A 15605-nucleotide genomic window follows, 5' to 3' on the forward strand; every position below is an offset into this window, starting at 1 on the left:
ACTGATATCCATCAACCGATGTTGTCACTATTTGTAAACACTTAGAAGTGGTACTGAAATCAACCATACTCGCCCAGAACCAAATCGTCGTTTCGTCAATAAACCTGAAAGAAACACATGTGTAAATCTTTGCGCCGATTTATTGGCATGAATTTATTTAAAGATTACGACTTTCATCAATATGATCAGTCGCCACTGTTTAAGATGTGTGAAAGTATTGTAATAATATGTAATTACGTTGTGTGAGTTTAGTTGACTTTGCGACACTCGGACCGCCTATATACTCAGCGATTTGACCGATCTCTTGTCTTATAATATCTATTCGTTGGATAATTGCTCATGCGGGAACTGTAAATGGTGCATTGTTAATGTTCAAATCCCAATCCAAATCCTCAGATTACCACGATGACATGAACTCAACAATTTTTTTGAAATGGATGACTGAGAAAGTCATTCCTAACCTACCTGAGAGGTCACTTGTGGTAATGGACAACGCTCCGTATCACTGCACTCAAATAAATAAAGCACCTACAATGTCAAGTATTAAACGTGACATGCAGGAATGGCTACGAGAAAAGGGAGTATATTTTGAAGATACTTGGACAAAAGCTGTATTATTTGAATTAATTAAACAAAACAAAGGTCCACCTACATATGCCGTGGATGCATTATTAAAATCTCACAATCATGAATTGCTAAGATTGCCGCCTTACCACTGCGATCTCAATTCGATCGAAAAAATGTGGAGCCTTGTAAAGAGACGGGTAGCGGATAAAAACGTGGGCCAAGATCCAAAAGAAATTGTTCGCCTAACAGAAGAGGCTTTTGAGACTGTTACAGCGGAAGATTGGGCAGTTCAATGTAAACATGTACAGCATTTGGAGGAAGAATATTTAAAAAATGATGGTCTTATGGATGAAGAAATGGATCGATTTATTATATCCACTGACAGTGATTATAGTATGACCGATCATAATTATTCAATAAAACTTGAAATAAAAGTTTTAAATGTTATTTTATTTTTCTGATTTAAGGTGGTCGAACATCTCCATTTTATATTTTAGAAATTGCAGGAAGATTTATTTTTCACTAATCTGACCTTAGCAGTATGGAAATCAAATAGGTAACAAATAGTACCATTGGCGATAAAATGTATGTTAATTGTGAATGCAACGTCGCATACATATTTGAAAAGATATTGTTAGATATAATATATAGTGCAGATATAAGAGAATCTTGCACAAATTCTAACTGTCTTGTAAACAAGGTTCATAGGAAATGTGCTTTTTTGCCACTTGACTTCAACAAAGACACATTAAGTGAATCTGTAAATTCAATGATTAACAGCGACAACAATATGTCAAATTGTAGACATTCTAGCTGCGACGGTATAAGAAGCATAGATTATAATTTGAAGAATATTGTTGCCTTTGAGCCCAACCCTCAAGTACAAATTTGCATCAATGATTTACCAGAATATATATCTTTAAAAGGTATAGAATACAGTCTATTGTCTGTTATTGAATTTGTGCCATCTGCGACTCCCGAAGGTGTAGGACATTATAAATCGCACTGCCGACGAGAGTCGAAATGGCAATGTTACGACGATATGTCTAGTAGAGTTACTATAAGTTGTAAGAACATGACTGCTCATTGTTTAATATACGCCATGAAATATTAATTATTTAACTTTCATCAACAACATCATGTACACTATAAGTTTACTGTATACGCTGATCTAGCATTCTATAGGATTTCCTTACAATAAGCGGTCAGCATAAACTGGATATTTATAGTTTGATATGTAGCCTACAATCCTAGTTATTAAAATTATTTTCTATATTAGAGTGTATGATTTTCTAATCCACAATATAAATGTATCTATATCCTAAAAATATAAGCTTTATGTGGCAAATTAAATGTCCATTATAAAAAATCCATTATGTATAAAAATCTTTCATGCGTAGCATTTTTCTGGAATGCCAAAAATATTTGAAAAAAATATATGTTGAGGTACTAAAAAGGTAGTAAATATTTACAAAGAGATAAATTAGGTGTGTTGTCTCGACCTATGAAAAAAAAATGGTCCAGACGTCCTGATGTCAGAATGGCTGACCACTTTCTTTACGTGTTTTTTCGCTGTCAGTGGAGGTACTAAATATTTGAAGTTAGGTATCAAATAGTAGCAAAAAGGTAGTAAATTTTGGTATTTTCTAAACATCAAATATCTCTATTGGTCCAGGGGTCCTGACGTTAACGATTCAAAGATATTAACTATATGGAATTAACTACACAGGCTACATTTTTAGATCCTCGATTTAAAAAGTATGGCTTTACAAGCGACGACCGATTTGAAGCCACACTTAGAACTGTAAGGTCAAAAATTTCAAATTTTCCCAACCCGGCAGTATTAGAAGCTCCCACACCATCTAAACCAGAAACTGAACCATGTAGAAATTCTACGATATAGGGTTTCTTTGATGCTAAGGTTGAGCAGCACCTGGAAGTACATAGTTCTACAGCAGCTGCTATCATAGAAACCGATAAATACATAAACGAGCCCTTACTTCAACGCACAGAAAACCATTGAAATGGTGGAATGACCGTAAAAATATATATCCTCGCCTTTTTACATTGATGGAAAGAAGGTTATGTAATATGGCCACGTCGGTTCCATGTGAAAGAGTATTTGCGAAAGCTGGAAATACAATCAACGATCTGCGGAGTAGACTTAAGCCGGAAAAAGTAGCTCAATTATTTTTTTTTGAACTATAATTTGAAAGCATAAAAAATGTCTGTTTCTTTTTTATGTATGTAATAATTATGTACAATTCTTAAGTAAATATAAACAACAATACAATTCCAGTATTTTTATTGCAGTCAATTGTTTAAAGTTATTACTAGAGATGAAACGGATAGCAGTTTGGCCGGATACCGGATACCGGATATTCGGCCTACCACCTGGCCGGATAGCCGGATATCCGGCCGCCGAATATTCGGCGGACCTTAGCCGTTTGGTGCAGCGCACACACACTTGGCGTAGGCGACGCGCGAACGACCGGGTCGCCTCGGTTTGATTCGGGTCTTTTCGTTGATGAGCGAAGTTAGCAATTCTATCATTCATTCTTTTTTATCATCATTCATTTCATCATTTGATTAATCTGTCGATTGCAGTGCAGACACGTGCGTGATTTTAGGTTATTAATATTATTTCATTGTGCTATTGTTATTTGAAAATTTCAAGTTGAATTTTAAAAGATTTAACAACGAGAAATGGCGTCGGCGAAGAAAAAGTCGCCCTTATGGGAATACTTTGACATAAACAGTGAAAATAATAAGTTAGCTGTTTGTTTATTATGCAATGTTAACATTTCACGTGGCGGCGAAGGCAAAAAAGCAGGTATGTATCTAATAAATCTAATAGTCCATACTTTCATACTATCCATACTAATATTATAAATGCGAAAGTCAGTTTGTTTATTTGTTTGTTTGTTTGTCCGTCTTTCACGTCAAAACGAAGCAACGGATCGACGTGATTTTTGGTATGGGGCATGGGGATAGTTTGGGGGCTGGAAAGTGAAAAAGACTACTACTACTACTACTACTACTACTACTACTACTACTACTACTACTACTACTATAGGCTACTTTTTATCCCGGAACAATATTACATTCCCGCGGGATGACGTCGTGTAGTCCACGCGGGCGAAGCCGCGAGCGGAAAGCTAGTAATAATCTAATTGCAATTCTTTATTTATCGAGTACAGTATCTTGCATGTTTAAGTGCAAGTTTAAAGTATTTATTTACATTAAGTATTAATTTTTTTTTTCTAGGTACTTCTGCTATGAAAAATCATTTAAAATCAAAACATCCAGATGAATTTCGTGCAGTGAATAAAGACAAGGCCGCTGTCGAGCCTACTACAATTTCTTTAGCCATTGCGGGGACAAGTTCATCGTCATTTCCAAAAAAGCAATTGACTATGACAGAATCTTTCGAAAGGAAATTGCTCTGGGATATAAATGATGGTAAAGCCAAAAAGTATCATTATTTAGTAGCCGAAATGATTGCACTCGACAACGAGCCATTGTCCATGAATGCCAAGGCAATGAAGCCTTTCTCAGGGTCACACACAGGAGAAAATATATCCATGGAACTTAACACTGTCGCAAACCGCTGGGATATTGAGCACACTAAAATACATTTGTTAATTCATGATAGTGGTGCTAATATGGTGAAGGGTGTCCGTTTGGCTAAGTACGATTCTGCTAGATGTTTTATACATACACTTCAAAAAGCAATAAACGAGTCACTCAAAGTGCAGACTGAAGTGACAGCAATGATTGCTGCTGGCAGGCGACTTGTAACGCACTTCAATCACTCAGGTTTAGCTCAAGAAAAACTGCTGACAATTCAAAAAGAGCTAAGTTTACCCGAGCATCAATTAGTGCAAGATATTAGCACTAGGTGGAATTCCACTTTTTACTTGATTGAACGTTTGTTAGAACAAAAGCGTGCCATATCATTGTATGTTGCTGATCACGATACACTCGTAAATTTGACAGCTCAACAGTGGAGTTTAATGGAGCAGTGTATCAATTTATTAAAGCCCTTCGAAGAAATAACAAAAATAACAAGTTCTGGACTATCCTGCGTGTCGGAAGTTATTCCACACGTAACTGCTTTAAAAAGATACTTAGATAAAGCTGAAACTGAGCAAAGAACTCCTGATTTATCACATATGCGCGCCTCGTTAAAAGCTGAATTAGAAGTTCGTTTTAACTCCATAAGTCAAGACTCAAACTACTTGATTGCAACTTACCTAGATCCGAGATTTAAAACAAACTACTTGGGGGTGATTGACGCTGAAAGAGCACGCCAGGAGATCTTGTTGGAATATTTAAAAATGTCTTGTGAAGAGTCCTCAAGTAGCAGTTCATGTTCAACACCGGCTAAAAAGAGTAGAGGAGAGGAGACAGAGTCAGCTGTATCTCGCAAAGCTCATGACACGTTTTGGGATTGTTTTGATGAGGTAGCAAATGAAAACAATACTGGCCAGGTTCCACGCGAAGAAAGAAACGCGATAACCTGTGAGCTGGATTTTTATCTCAAGTCAGTGCGAATTGATCGCAATCGTGACCCTTATTCTTGGTGGGCAGGTAATGCCAAACAATACCCAAATTTATCAAAGTTTGCCAAAATCTATCTTTCAGCACCTTGCAGTAGTGTGTATAGCGAAAGACTTTTTTCTGAAGCTGGCCTTATTTATGAAGAGAAGCGAAACCGCCTGCTGCCTCTCAATGCAGAAAAATTGGTTTTTATTCACCATAATTTGCCCTTAGTACAGTATGAGTACTAATTAATTAATTTTCTACTTTAAACAATACCTAATTATGTTTCTTAAGTCTTACTAAATAAAGTAAATAATTACTAAACAATTTTTTTTATCCAGACCTTTTTTTATTTCGGCCGCATGTCTATCCGGCCGAATAGTAGCTATCCGGTATTCGGCCGGATAGTATTAAGGCCGGATACCGGATAGTTACCGGATATCCGTTTCATCTCTAGTTATTACTATTTATAGAGCTGAATGAAATGGTAATACTAACTAAATCAAAAATCACAAATCCCAAATATTATGAACAGTTTTGCCATGTTCATTCATTAATCGTTTGAAATTAAAACAATCAATCTATTGAACGGGTCGAACGAACCGGGTCGTTGACTAAGCGGGTCAGTATTGATATGGTTGTTTACGAACGAGCGATCGACACATGTCTATTGCACTCACCAAAAGTGGTTGTTCGGGCTGCTATATCAAGCCAAGGAATAATCGGTCTTTATTCTTTCGTCGCAGGGATTTGCGAGACTGAGAAGAAGCATGCACAAGACGTTCTAGAAGTTTGATTGTTCGATAACTGATACCGGGCACATTAAAAGCTTTGCAGAAATACTTGGAATCGAGAGGGCCTCTTTGTAGCATATTATTATATTACTTTAGTTGTTAACGATTTCCATAACATTTTCAATTGAATGCTGACAGAATAACCAAACATAAAAAGTACTTCTGTAAACATTCATTTGCAAACGTTTCCGTTATTTTTTAATTTTTATCTTAATATTTATATTTTGCTGTTGATTTTTTGTTTGTTTGATATTCGTTTTTAATGATATATATAAAAAAAACAAATTTATTGACCAATTGACCTCATTGGTCAATAAATTTGTTTTTTATACAAACAGTAAAGTTGTAATAAATGTGGTTGTTATCCTTTATATTTTGATTTATTTTATTTTATTAACCTTTTGTATAACAATATTTTTTTTATAAACATTAACACTTCCTGAATGCGAGATCCCCGATCGAAAATTTCAAGAATTCAAGGATTGGAACATTGGAAGCGCTAAGCTACGCTGAATATACAAGGACAAATTATAATGAGAGGCGGATGACTTGAACGAGAGAAGAATATAAAATGTCGTTATATGAATAAGACCAAAAAACTGAAGATATCTGTTCGAAGACGGTTTCCTGACAAAAATGCACTCAAAACGAACAATTATAACCAAAACAAAACGTATACGACTATTAACAACGACATAAAGTCCCAACAAAATATCAAACTTTAGTACTAAATTTTAATAGAAAACCAAACAAATAGAAATTCTACGAATCGAGACATGGCGTGCAAGTCTAAAATGAAGAATAGATCAATATCTGTCCCATTACTGGGCACAGACCACTCTGATTAAGATAGGTCTTGAGACCGAATGCAAAATGTAAAACTTCTAAAATGTTTATATGCAAAACATTTTTACTAAGGTTTACTACACTGCTGAAGTACGTGTTAGTTACTGCTAACAAGAGACAAATTACAAAGTTATATGTGTTACATATTAGTTTGTAATTGTTCTGTATTATCTATACTAATATAATAAAGCTGAAGAGTTTGTTTGTTTGATTGAACGCGATAATCTCAGGAACTACTGGTCCGATTTGAAAAATTCTTTCAGTGTTATCGAGGAAGGCTATAGGCTATATAACATCACGCTACGGTCATTAGGAGCGGAGTAGCAACGAAAAATGTTACAAAAACGGGGAAAATTTTGACTAATTCTCTTAGGTGACGCAAGCGAAGTTGCGCGGGTCAGCTAGTGACTCATAAACTTTCGCGTTGCATATAAAATATATGTTTTAAGAAGATAACTGTAACTGTATAGATTTTTTTGTTTGTTATGGGGCTGACTTAAGCTCGTAGAGTTAAAAGCCCTTATTAAATAAAGATTTAAAAAAAATACAATATGTAATAGAATACACCCATACCATATTATATATTGAAAATTAACGCAAACACACATTTTACCTTGAAATGCCTAATGTTTCGGCGAGTCCGAGGCAAGTGTAAAAGGTGTGTTCGCGTTAATTCCCGTATTCTATTATATGTAGGTTTGTTTTATTTTAGACATTAGGTACATTTGAACGACCTGGATAAAGAAAACTTGAACGAAAGTCAAATGTGTACAACACACTGACAGACATGCACTCACGCTTGCACGCACACAAGTATGTTAGCACGCACGTACCTGCATGCACTCCCTCTCACACCACACACGCATGTATGCACGCACGCATGCATGCACGCCCATATACATGCACGCACACATGCAGCCATGTAAACATTACAATACTTACCTTTCATGCTTATACATATGTATTATATGTATAGTAGCTATAATAATATATGTTCTTAAATGATATAACACTTCTCAGTTCAAAATGCTAGGCTTGGCCGTTTATTTTATCTCATATGCCATTCAGGCATAATCACTAAATTACAATAAAATATAAACAATAAATGGATTTTACATTACTCAATGGTAAAATATTGACGTTACTTAAAACTACAGTTCGTTAGAACATGTCCATTCATTGTATGTACAAATTTTGGATTCACTGTTTACTATGATAGGTTATAAGGCCAGTTTCACAACTTACAGTAAGTAAGTATCATTTAACTTAGTTAAATGATAATAATGATAATGTCCTCCTCCTAGCCGATACGGCTACGGCGGTCAGTTTCATTGAAACTGGCCATCTGTGCAGGACTTTGTTTATAGTGTCCAAGTGTGTGCACAATACACAGGTACACTCTCTATTCCATCACTCTCATAGTCTGGTGGGACGGATAACCGACACGACCAGTGAGAGGTCAGGCGCAGGACCGACGGCTTTACGTGCTCTCCGAGGCACGGATGTCTTCGACCTCAACTTCCCAACTCCGGGCAATCTCTAAGAAATTCTTAACAGAAAATCTCAGAAAAGACTTTTTGGCCCGACCCAGGATTCGAACCCGAGACCTCTCGCACGGCAGCCGCATATACTACCGACCGCGCCACAGAGGCAAAGTGGTTAAATGATAGCATACCTATGAAAAAAAATTGTCTAAATTCTATCTGGCGGTTTGCGCCGCGACAGTGACTCATAGTGATAGGAAACCGCAACCATTACTTTTCTTTAGATAATAATCATAAGAAACAGTTCACAAGCGAGACCCCGACCGGAGACCAATCTTATGTAAACTCACGGTGGCAGTCTCATGTCTCAGTCTCCGAAGACTGAGACAGGTTTAACTTATGAACTGTTTCTTATGCATTACCTAAAGTTTAAGCTTTTAAGCTATCTAATACTTATCTAAGTTGTGAAACTGTTCTAGTTATTAATCGGTAAAATATATGTATTGAATGTATCGCTCGTATCGTTTGACTAATCTAACGAATACGTGCACGTACACGGGTGTATACCTTCATACCACAAAATACGACTCGTATATAAAATCTCTAAAAGGCAATCACTTATCACCACTTTTACTAACCACACTATCATCCTTTACAGCACTGTCGGCTAAACTATCATCTACTTTAGAATCATCACTTTTGATCACATCACCATCAACTTTGTCTCCACATTCTGCGTCATCATCATCATCATCACCACCGATCAGTTCCTTTTCATCGGTTTTCTCTGGTTCATTCTCTGATGGCTCGTATGAATGCATGTTGAGTTTCTCCAGCCAGTTGGCCATGCAGTTGTCTTCTACTTCACCTTTTACTATAACAGGGTATATGAATTGTTCTTTGAACTTTTGCACGTCGCCCTCGACATCGTCCCAAGCTAAACTGTCGTGACTGTTCTTGAATTTTGCGTCGTATCTGTCGTAGTGAACCTATAGAAAAAATACTTAAATTATTAAAATTATACTTACGTACTATCTGAGTAGTTCTTGCGTCAAAAGTATCAGCACCTTTATATTTAATCAACTATAGTTTTTAGTTCTAATCAGTTAGACTGTTTTTGTGTCCTGAGTAGTAGTGTACAACTGTTGAACTCGGCGGTCAGATAGATTCTAGATTACATAAAAATGCTATTGGTCTTTTCTAATTTTGAACAATAACCAGAATAAGCTTGCAACCTTTTGCATGGGGCTAATATTGTAAATGGCAAGACATGAGAGTATTTCATACAACTTTGCCAACACCTTGGGATATAACAGGTGTGGTGTTATGCATTATATTCAATTACTAAGTCTTTAAATTTTCAGGCAGGTATACATACCATATCTAGTACTAGACCTAAACCAGGAGCGGTAGGTATCATGACTTTTTCTTTACCAAACACTTTTTCTAGTAGCGACATATCTCCATGCCCGCGTATCACTGCGATCGCTAGACCAACCATCTTGCGAATTTGGTGGAGCATGAAACTTTGACCCTGAAAAAGATTAAACATAATATTAATATACCTACATAGTAGTTTTAAGAAATTACAATAAAAAGACTTGTGACCGAATGAGTGAGTGGATAGAGCTTTACTCGAGGATCGTGGTGTGTAATTGATTTTCTTTCCTTCCAGTTTAAAGAAATATCAGGCATATTTTCCTATTAAGAGCAAAAATATTAGACTGCCTCCGTGGCGCAGTGGTTAAGGTCACCGCTACCATTGCGTCGGGGGGTCGTGGGTTCGATTCCCACACGGAACAATTATTGGTGCGATCCACACATAGTTGTTTCGGGTCTGGTTGTACTTTGTCCATCATTTGAATGTTTGTAAAAATCCCCGTGACGCAAGAGCAATTATTAGTGCGGGGGTTGTTTTATATTAAAGAAACATAAAAGTAGAAAATAACCTCTCAAGCGCCCGGCCACCGTGTCACGGTTGAATGTGCTACCCCCGTCAAGCGTCCCGCCACCGTGGTACGGCAAAACGATCTTACATTAAAAAAACGTAGAAATTAAATGCTAAAACTATGTTTATCCCTTTCAAACATATTTGACATTGAAGCTGATGAAACGAGACGACGATCTAATGCACACACTTGAATAAGTGGTTGATATAGGCCAGAGAGCACCTTAAACAACATCTGACCCAACGACATGTTCCTTTATGACCAATATTGTAAATACTTTTTTTAACTAATTTTAAAGATTTGAGTATATTTTACAGTTGGATTTTAATGTCATTATTCATTAACTACACGATAAGACCTTCCGTCATATTATTTTTTATGCCTAAAAATATTTTTTAGACTTTCTCCAAACACATGCCTAAAACACAAAATATTCAGATTAAACCGACTATTGTACCACCACTATCAAATATTATTTGTGGTTTATTTTTTTAATATATAGCAAATTTTATGTAGATTTCAAATATATAAGGTATGACTAGGGTGTTAGTATCAAAATATGACGGAATCGGCGCTTAAACGCCAACCGCCAATTCAATTTCGCGCGCCATTTTTGGCCTGGACGCTTAACGGTATATTTGAATTTTGACGTGGGGCGCTCGAGAGGATAAGTAAAGAAAGTTTTTCTTAAAAATATTTAAATATAATTTACATACCTTTACTAAAAGTACAGCAAACTCCATATCTGATTCGACGAACACCCGATCAACAGTGAAGCCCATCATGTACCTTAGTGATGATGGATCTTGACTATGCCTGTAAAAATATATTTTTTTAAATTATTGCACTGAAAATTGCACTTGTGTTGCGGGGACTTCTATATCCAAACAACACAAAGCGCAACCAAACAATCATTTGCGCTGTGTGGGATTCGAACCAACCACACGCGGCACTACGGTGCGGCGAGGTGGCCACGTTTCCTGCCTTGGCAAACGTGCAGTTGAAAAAAAATTAAGACTTACTTTTTTTCCGTAAAATTATGATAGCTTTTCGTGCCTTTGTAAATTTCTAGAACCTTCTTTACTTTTTCTATCTTGTCTTCTGGTATCCGATATTGCTTTCTCTCTTCAACAGTCTCTAAACTGGGTTCAAACACATAGGTGGGAAGAGTATAGCTATATGTCCGTGCATTGCACTTAGATTTTGAGTTAAATTTGTTTGTCACTCTTTTAACACCAAACACCCTGATGCTATCAGGCAACTTTTTGTTTATTTCTTTTACATCCACTTCAAGAGCTGTAATGAGAAATAAAATCTAGTTAGTCAAATATCTTCAAGAAATAATGGCAAAAGGATTTAAATTACTTAACTATTATATGAAGGAGCAGTGATAGCCGAGTGGTATAAGTTGACACCTCCCACGCGAGTGGTCGCAGGTTCGAACCCGAGGCAACACACCAATGACTTTTCGAAGTTATGTGTGCATTAGAAATAATTATCACATGCTCCAACGGTGAAGGAAAACATCGTGAGGAAACCTTGCATGCCTAAAATTTGTTTAATACATTTATTGAGGGCATGCAAAGTCCCCAACCCGCACTTGGCCAGCGTGGTGGACTCAAGGCCTAACCCCTCCCTCATTACGGGAGGAGACCCTTGCCCAGCAGTGGGACATTAATGGGTTAAATTTATAAATTTATTTTATTATTATATAGGAATTTGCTAAGTATAAAACTGCCATTACAAGCGCGGTCTTCAGGTCTTAACTAGCAGCCAGGAACCCTCTGGTAAACATGGACCACGAGGCCAATTTGAGTGAGGTCTATATTAAGCCGACTGGAATATGCTGAGTTACCCCTGATTTCTGAGGTAAATTTAATGGTAGTTTATCTATTCAATAGTTTAGAAAATCATATAAAAAACACTATTGAATAGATAAACTACCGCTACATATACTCAGAAACCAGGGGTTAATCAATTTAAATAAAGTAACCTTATCCAACCAATCAAGAGATTAAAAAAAGCCACTGGTTGTCGTTCATTGGTCAAGCCAAAGGGTCATATTCATCATTACTATACTCTGAAGTAGTTAAATAATACTAACGTAGTTTAAGTGACACAACCTGTCTGGCAGCAGACACTCCTTTGTCTGTCCGTGAACTCCTCTGAAACTGGGCATTCTGTTGGTTGTGGAAATCTTCCTCAGTTATATATTTTGCCTCCCATAATGCTTTTAATAAATCCTCTTCTATCGTTCTTACACCAGGGTTTCTGGGAACAAAATACATAACAATAGTACAGGTATGATTCTAAAGCGTCTTGAAGTTCTTTTTCGATGATAGTGACGAGACATTTAAAAAGTTTGTATCATTTTTTAAAAGTATGGTGAAGTCATCTCAGGAAAGTTGATGGCCCTAAAGGCTAAGCATTAAAGACAAAAAGACTAAACACCAGTTTTATAGTTAGTGTGTAAAAGATAGACCTGTCTCCTAGATAAAGTGATAGCTAATATAATAATATGAAAACAGACATGTTTACTATCTTATACTTATAGTTATTCAGAAGATGTGACCTGGCCTAATTAAAGTACTACATGTGCTGCAATACATCGAACATAAAAAACTATCCTTATGTAAATCTGTTTTGTTACTTACAGGTTTGTCAACTAGACCAAGTTATTAACCAATTAAAGTTTTTACTAGTTTCCTGTTTACAACCTTGTTTTTAATTGACTGTTTGTAATAGTTATGTCAGTATGATTACAGTTTATTGACTTATCATTAGTAGTACATAATAACAAGTTTGCCTATTACTTCCAATAATAAGGATGAATCAATCAAGTTGCCCTTCAATTGTATAATAAATATGTAATAGTAGATAGTAGATATGCCTGTATTATTCAAAATTTTAACATAATATGAAAGCGGGAACTCCCAACTTCTTGTTAGATCACCCTCCCATGGGGTAAAAATTGGAACTGAGCTTTGATAAAGTCCAAAAAGGTATCAGTAACAGAACTAATGAGTACAAGAAACCACTTTAAGTAATAATAATGTTTTGTTATTGAACTATTAGCCTGCATGTATATAAATGACTAGCTGACCTGCGCAACTTCGCTTGCGTCACATAAGATAGAATGGATCAACATTTTCCCCGTTTTTGTCACATTTTTTATTGCTACTCGGCTCCTATTGGTCGTAGCGAGATGATATGTAGCCTATAGCCTTCCTCGATGAATGGACTATCTAACACTGAAAGAATTTTTCAAATCGGACCAGTAGTTCCTGAGATTAGCACATTCAAACAAACAAACAAACAAACAAACTCTTCAGCTTTATTATATTAGTATAGATTATAGTAGTAAAAAATATAATTTACCTTTGCATTCCATAGTAATCAACACCACAATAGCCTAAAAGTAGCGCCATCTTTTTTCTCTTTATCCTCTCACCACAGACTCTCTTTTCATCAGCCTCTCCGTTTTCCTTCTTTGGCGCAGAATCTTCCCATTGACGTTTCATAAATCGTTTTTTGTACCTTGTCAGGTTTTTATTGTTGACAAGATCGTCTGAGGTTGTGACCTCAGCCTCTTTAGTTTCAACAGGGGCTACTTCCATGATCGATATGCTCCTGGCTACAGGTATTACAGCTACAAATAAGGAAAACAATTAGATTTTAGTTGTTTTACTTACGAATCAACAAAATACGAAGCCTGATTTATTTAAGTTTATGTCAACTATGAAGAAAACTAACAGCCACAATGCCCGGTAAATAAAAATAAAGTAGGGTTATCTTTAGGTTGTCCTGTTTTTAACAAAACAATACAGCGCAGCGCTTTTATAACATAAAAACTATTTAAAACGCTAATACGGACACAAAGTTGCAACATAAAGCTTAATTCAGATACAAAATACCGCCATTCACCCATGAGGATTTTACCTGATCTTATGGGATGTCTCGGCAGATTCTGTCTCAATTTACTAACAAAAAATCTGAATAACGTTGTGGACATACCTAACTATGAAATAGAACGTGTTTAAAAAGTAAGGTATAGCACTATTGACACAAAATTGTCCCAATCCGTGAATAAATTACACGAAAGTGTGTTCAACACAGTCAACTCAGACAACTTCAGTCGGCCATTTTGACTTTGGCTTCTGTGAAGTTCTGTTTTGCTCGTTTGCCGTTTGTAGTGATGTTTTAACGTTCATAGACAAAATTAGTCGAATATTCATACATATTAATGTAAGTTTTAATGATATAATCATTACTTTAAATTTTAATACCTAGCCGTAGCACTAAATAAATGTAATTAAAATAATTGATACTTTGCTTTTACTATATTTTGTGCTCATAGAAACTGTATGAGGACAGATTTAAACACTTCATAAATGCTATGAAGGTAACTACCTAGTTATAGATAGGTAAAAGCTTTACAGCTATGCAATATCAGCATTAGACGAGAACCGCGCATGTTTGAAATGGGCGCATGCGTACTTTTTAATTTTTATGTGGGACAAGGTTCTGAATTCAGCATGGGTTGACGCAGTGCTCATAAAATGAGGGGTGGAAGTTCGGAGCGCCTGGTCGTGCGACCCTCACGACGTAGAGGGGAAACCCGTGCTAAACTTACGCGATACATTACGGTTATACTTGCTGCTCTGCTAGGCGGAGGAGGCTCCGCTCTTCTGTTTCTTGTGCCACTGTACGCGGACCCAGCGCTAAGTGCTTTGGCTGCAGACTTTGACCCGATACCAGCAGAATGCGTCACCGAGAGACGCGACGACAGACTGGGCTTGGATAACTGCACTTGGGCTTCCTGTAGAGAAGGCTGCACGAGCGACGCTTACAAATGCACTCAACTACACGTTAAGTATAAAGCTTATACTGAAGAATGGCGCCCTGCTGTCCTCTTTGTTAATATAAAAGGATGCGGCTATCCTCCGGCAGTCGATTGCGAAAATTTCACGACAAACTTTGGCTACGTGGGTGCTAAGTACCCGTGTTACTGGTCACGAGCTGATACGACAGTGGTGGTACCCCGTTGGTCCCGAGGCGAACAGGTAGCGACAGTGACGAGGACCTTGGCCGTGCCTCTATTCCTGTCCGGTTGCGCTGGGATAGGACTTTGCGCTTTACACTGCGAGTGCAAGCCCCGCCGCCGCAGACGCCCACCACGCCGCCCGCCGCGCCTTCCAACCCTCTCTCCAGATGATACATCGGTCTATCGTTTAGCCTAGGTTTACCTACATAAATATAAAAGGAGCACAAATTATATTTTCCAAAAAGCGATAATTTATGTAAATAACATGTGTAAATATAATATTCTAGCAGCGATCGGTTTTTCATTTCTAACCCCGAAATAAATCTTGGTTTGTTTTCATTTTTTGTTTAACCCCTGCCCCCTTCCAAACATTACT

General features: G+C 36.9%; 3 protein-coding genes across 4 annotated transcripts; 2 read left to right on the plus strand and 1 right to left on the minus strand.

Moving 5' to 3' along the window:
• Positions 1-308: 308 nt before the first annotated feature.
• Positions 309-1220, plus strand: LOC142982376 (uncharacterized; the record flags this gene model as incomplete). The annotated part of the gene is made up of 1 exon (XM_076128837.1): positions 309-1220. A coding segment is annotated over one exon (720 nt), but the record flags the coding sequence as incomplete, so codon positions are not given.
• Positions 1221-7765: 6545 nt separating this feature from the next.
• On the minus strand, positions 7766-14359 carry Pus1 (Pseudouridine synthase 1). 2 transcript variants are annotated; one of them, XM_076128511.1, is made up of 7 exons: positions 14200-14359; positions 13564-13834; positions 12290-12456; positions 11208-11481; positions 10902-11001; positions 9615-9770; positions 7766-9225 (listed from the first exon to the last, which is right to left on the minus strand). In XM_076128511.1, exons 2-7 carry the CDS (start codon positions 13800-13802, stop codon positions 8851-8853), a joined length of 1311 nt encoding a protein of 436 aa, XP_075984626.1. In that variant the 5' UTR covers positions 13803-13834; positions 14200-14359; the 3' UTR covers positions 7766-8850. The 2 variants fall into 2 exon arrangements, with proteins under 2 accessions (XP_075984626.1, XP_075984625.1); XM_076128510.1 differs by having other exon boundaries at positions 14125-14347.
• A 311-nt stretch (positions 14360-14670) lies between these two features.
• On the plus strand, positions 14671-15520 carry Teh1 (tipE homolog 1 phospholipid transfer protein). The gene has a single exon (XM_076128314.1). The coding sequence runs from the start codon at positions 14745-14747 to the stop codon at positions 15423-15425; it is 681 nt and encodes a 226-aa protein (XP_075984429.1). The 5' UTR covers positions 14671-14744; the 3' UTR covers positions 15426-15520.
• Positions 15521-15605: the final 85 nt, after the last annotated feature.

The sequence above is a fragment of the Anticarsia gemmatalis genome, chromosome 21, assembly GCF_050436995.1.
Source record: "Anticarsia gemmatalis isolate Benzon Research Colony breed Stoneville strain chromosome 21, ilAntGemm2 primary, whole genome shotgun sequence".
NCBI lineage: Eukaryota > Metazoa > Arthropoda > Insecta > Lepidoptera > Erebidae > Anticarsia > Anticarsia gemmatalis.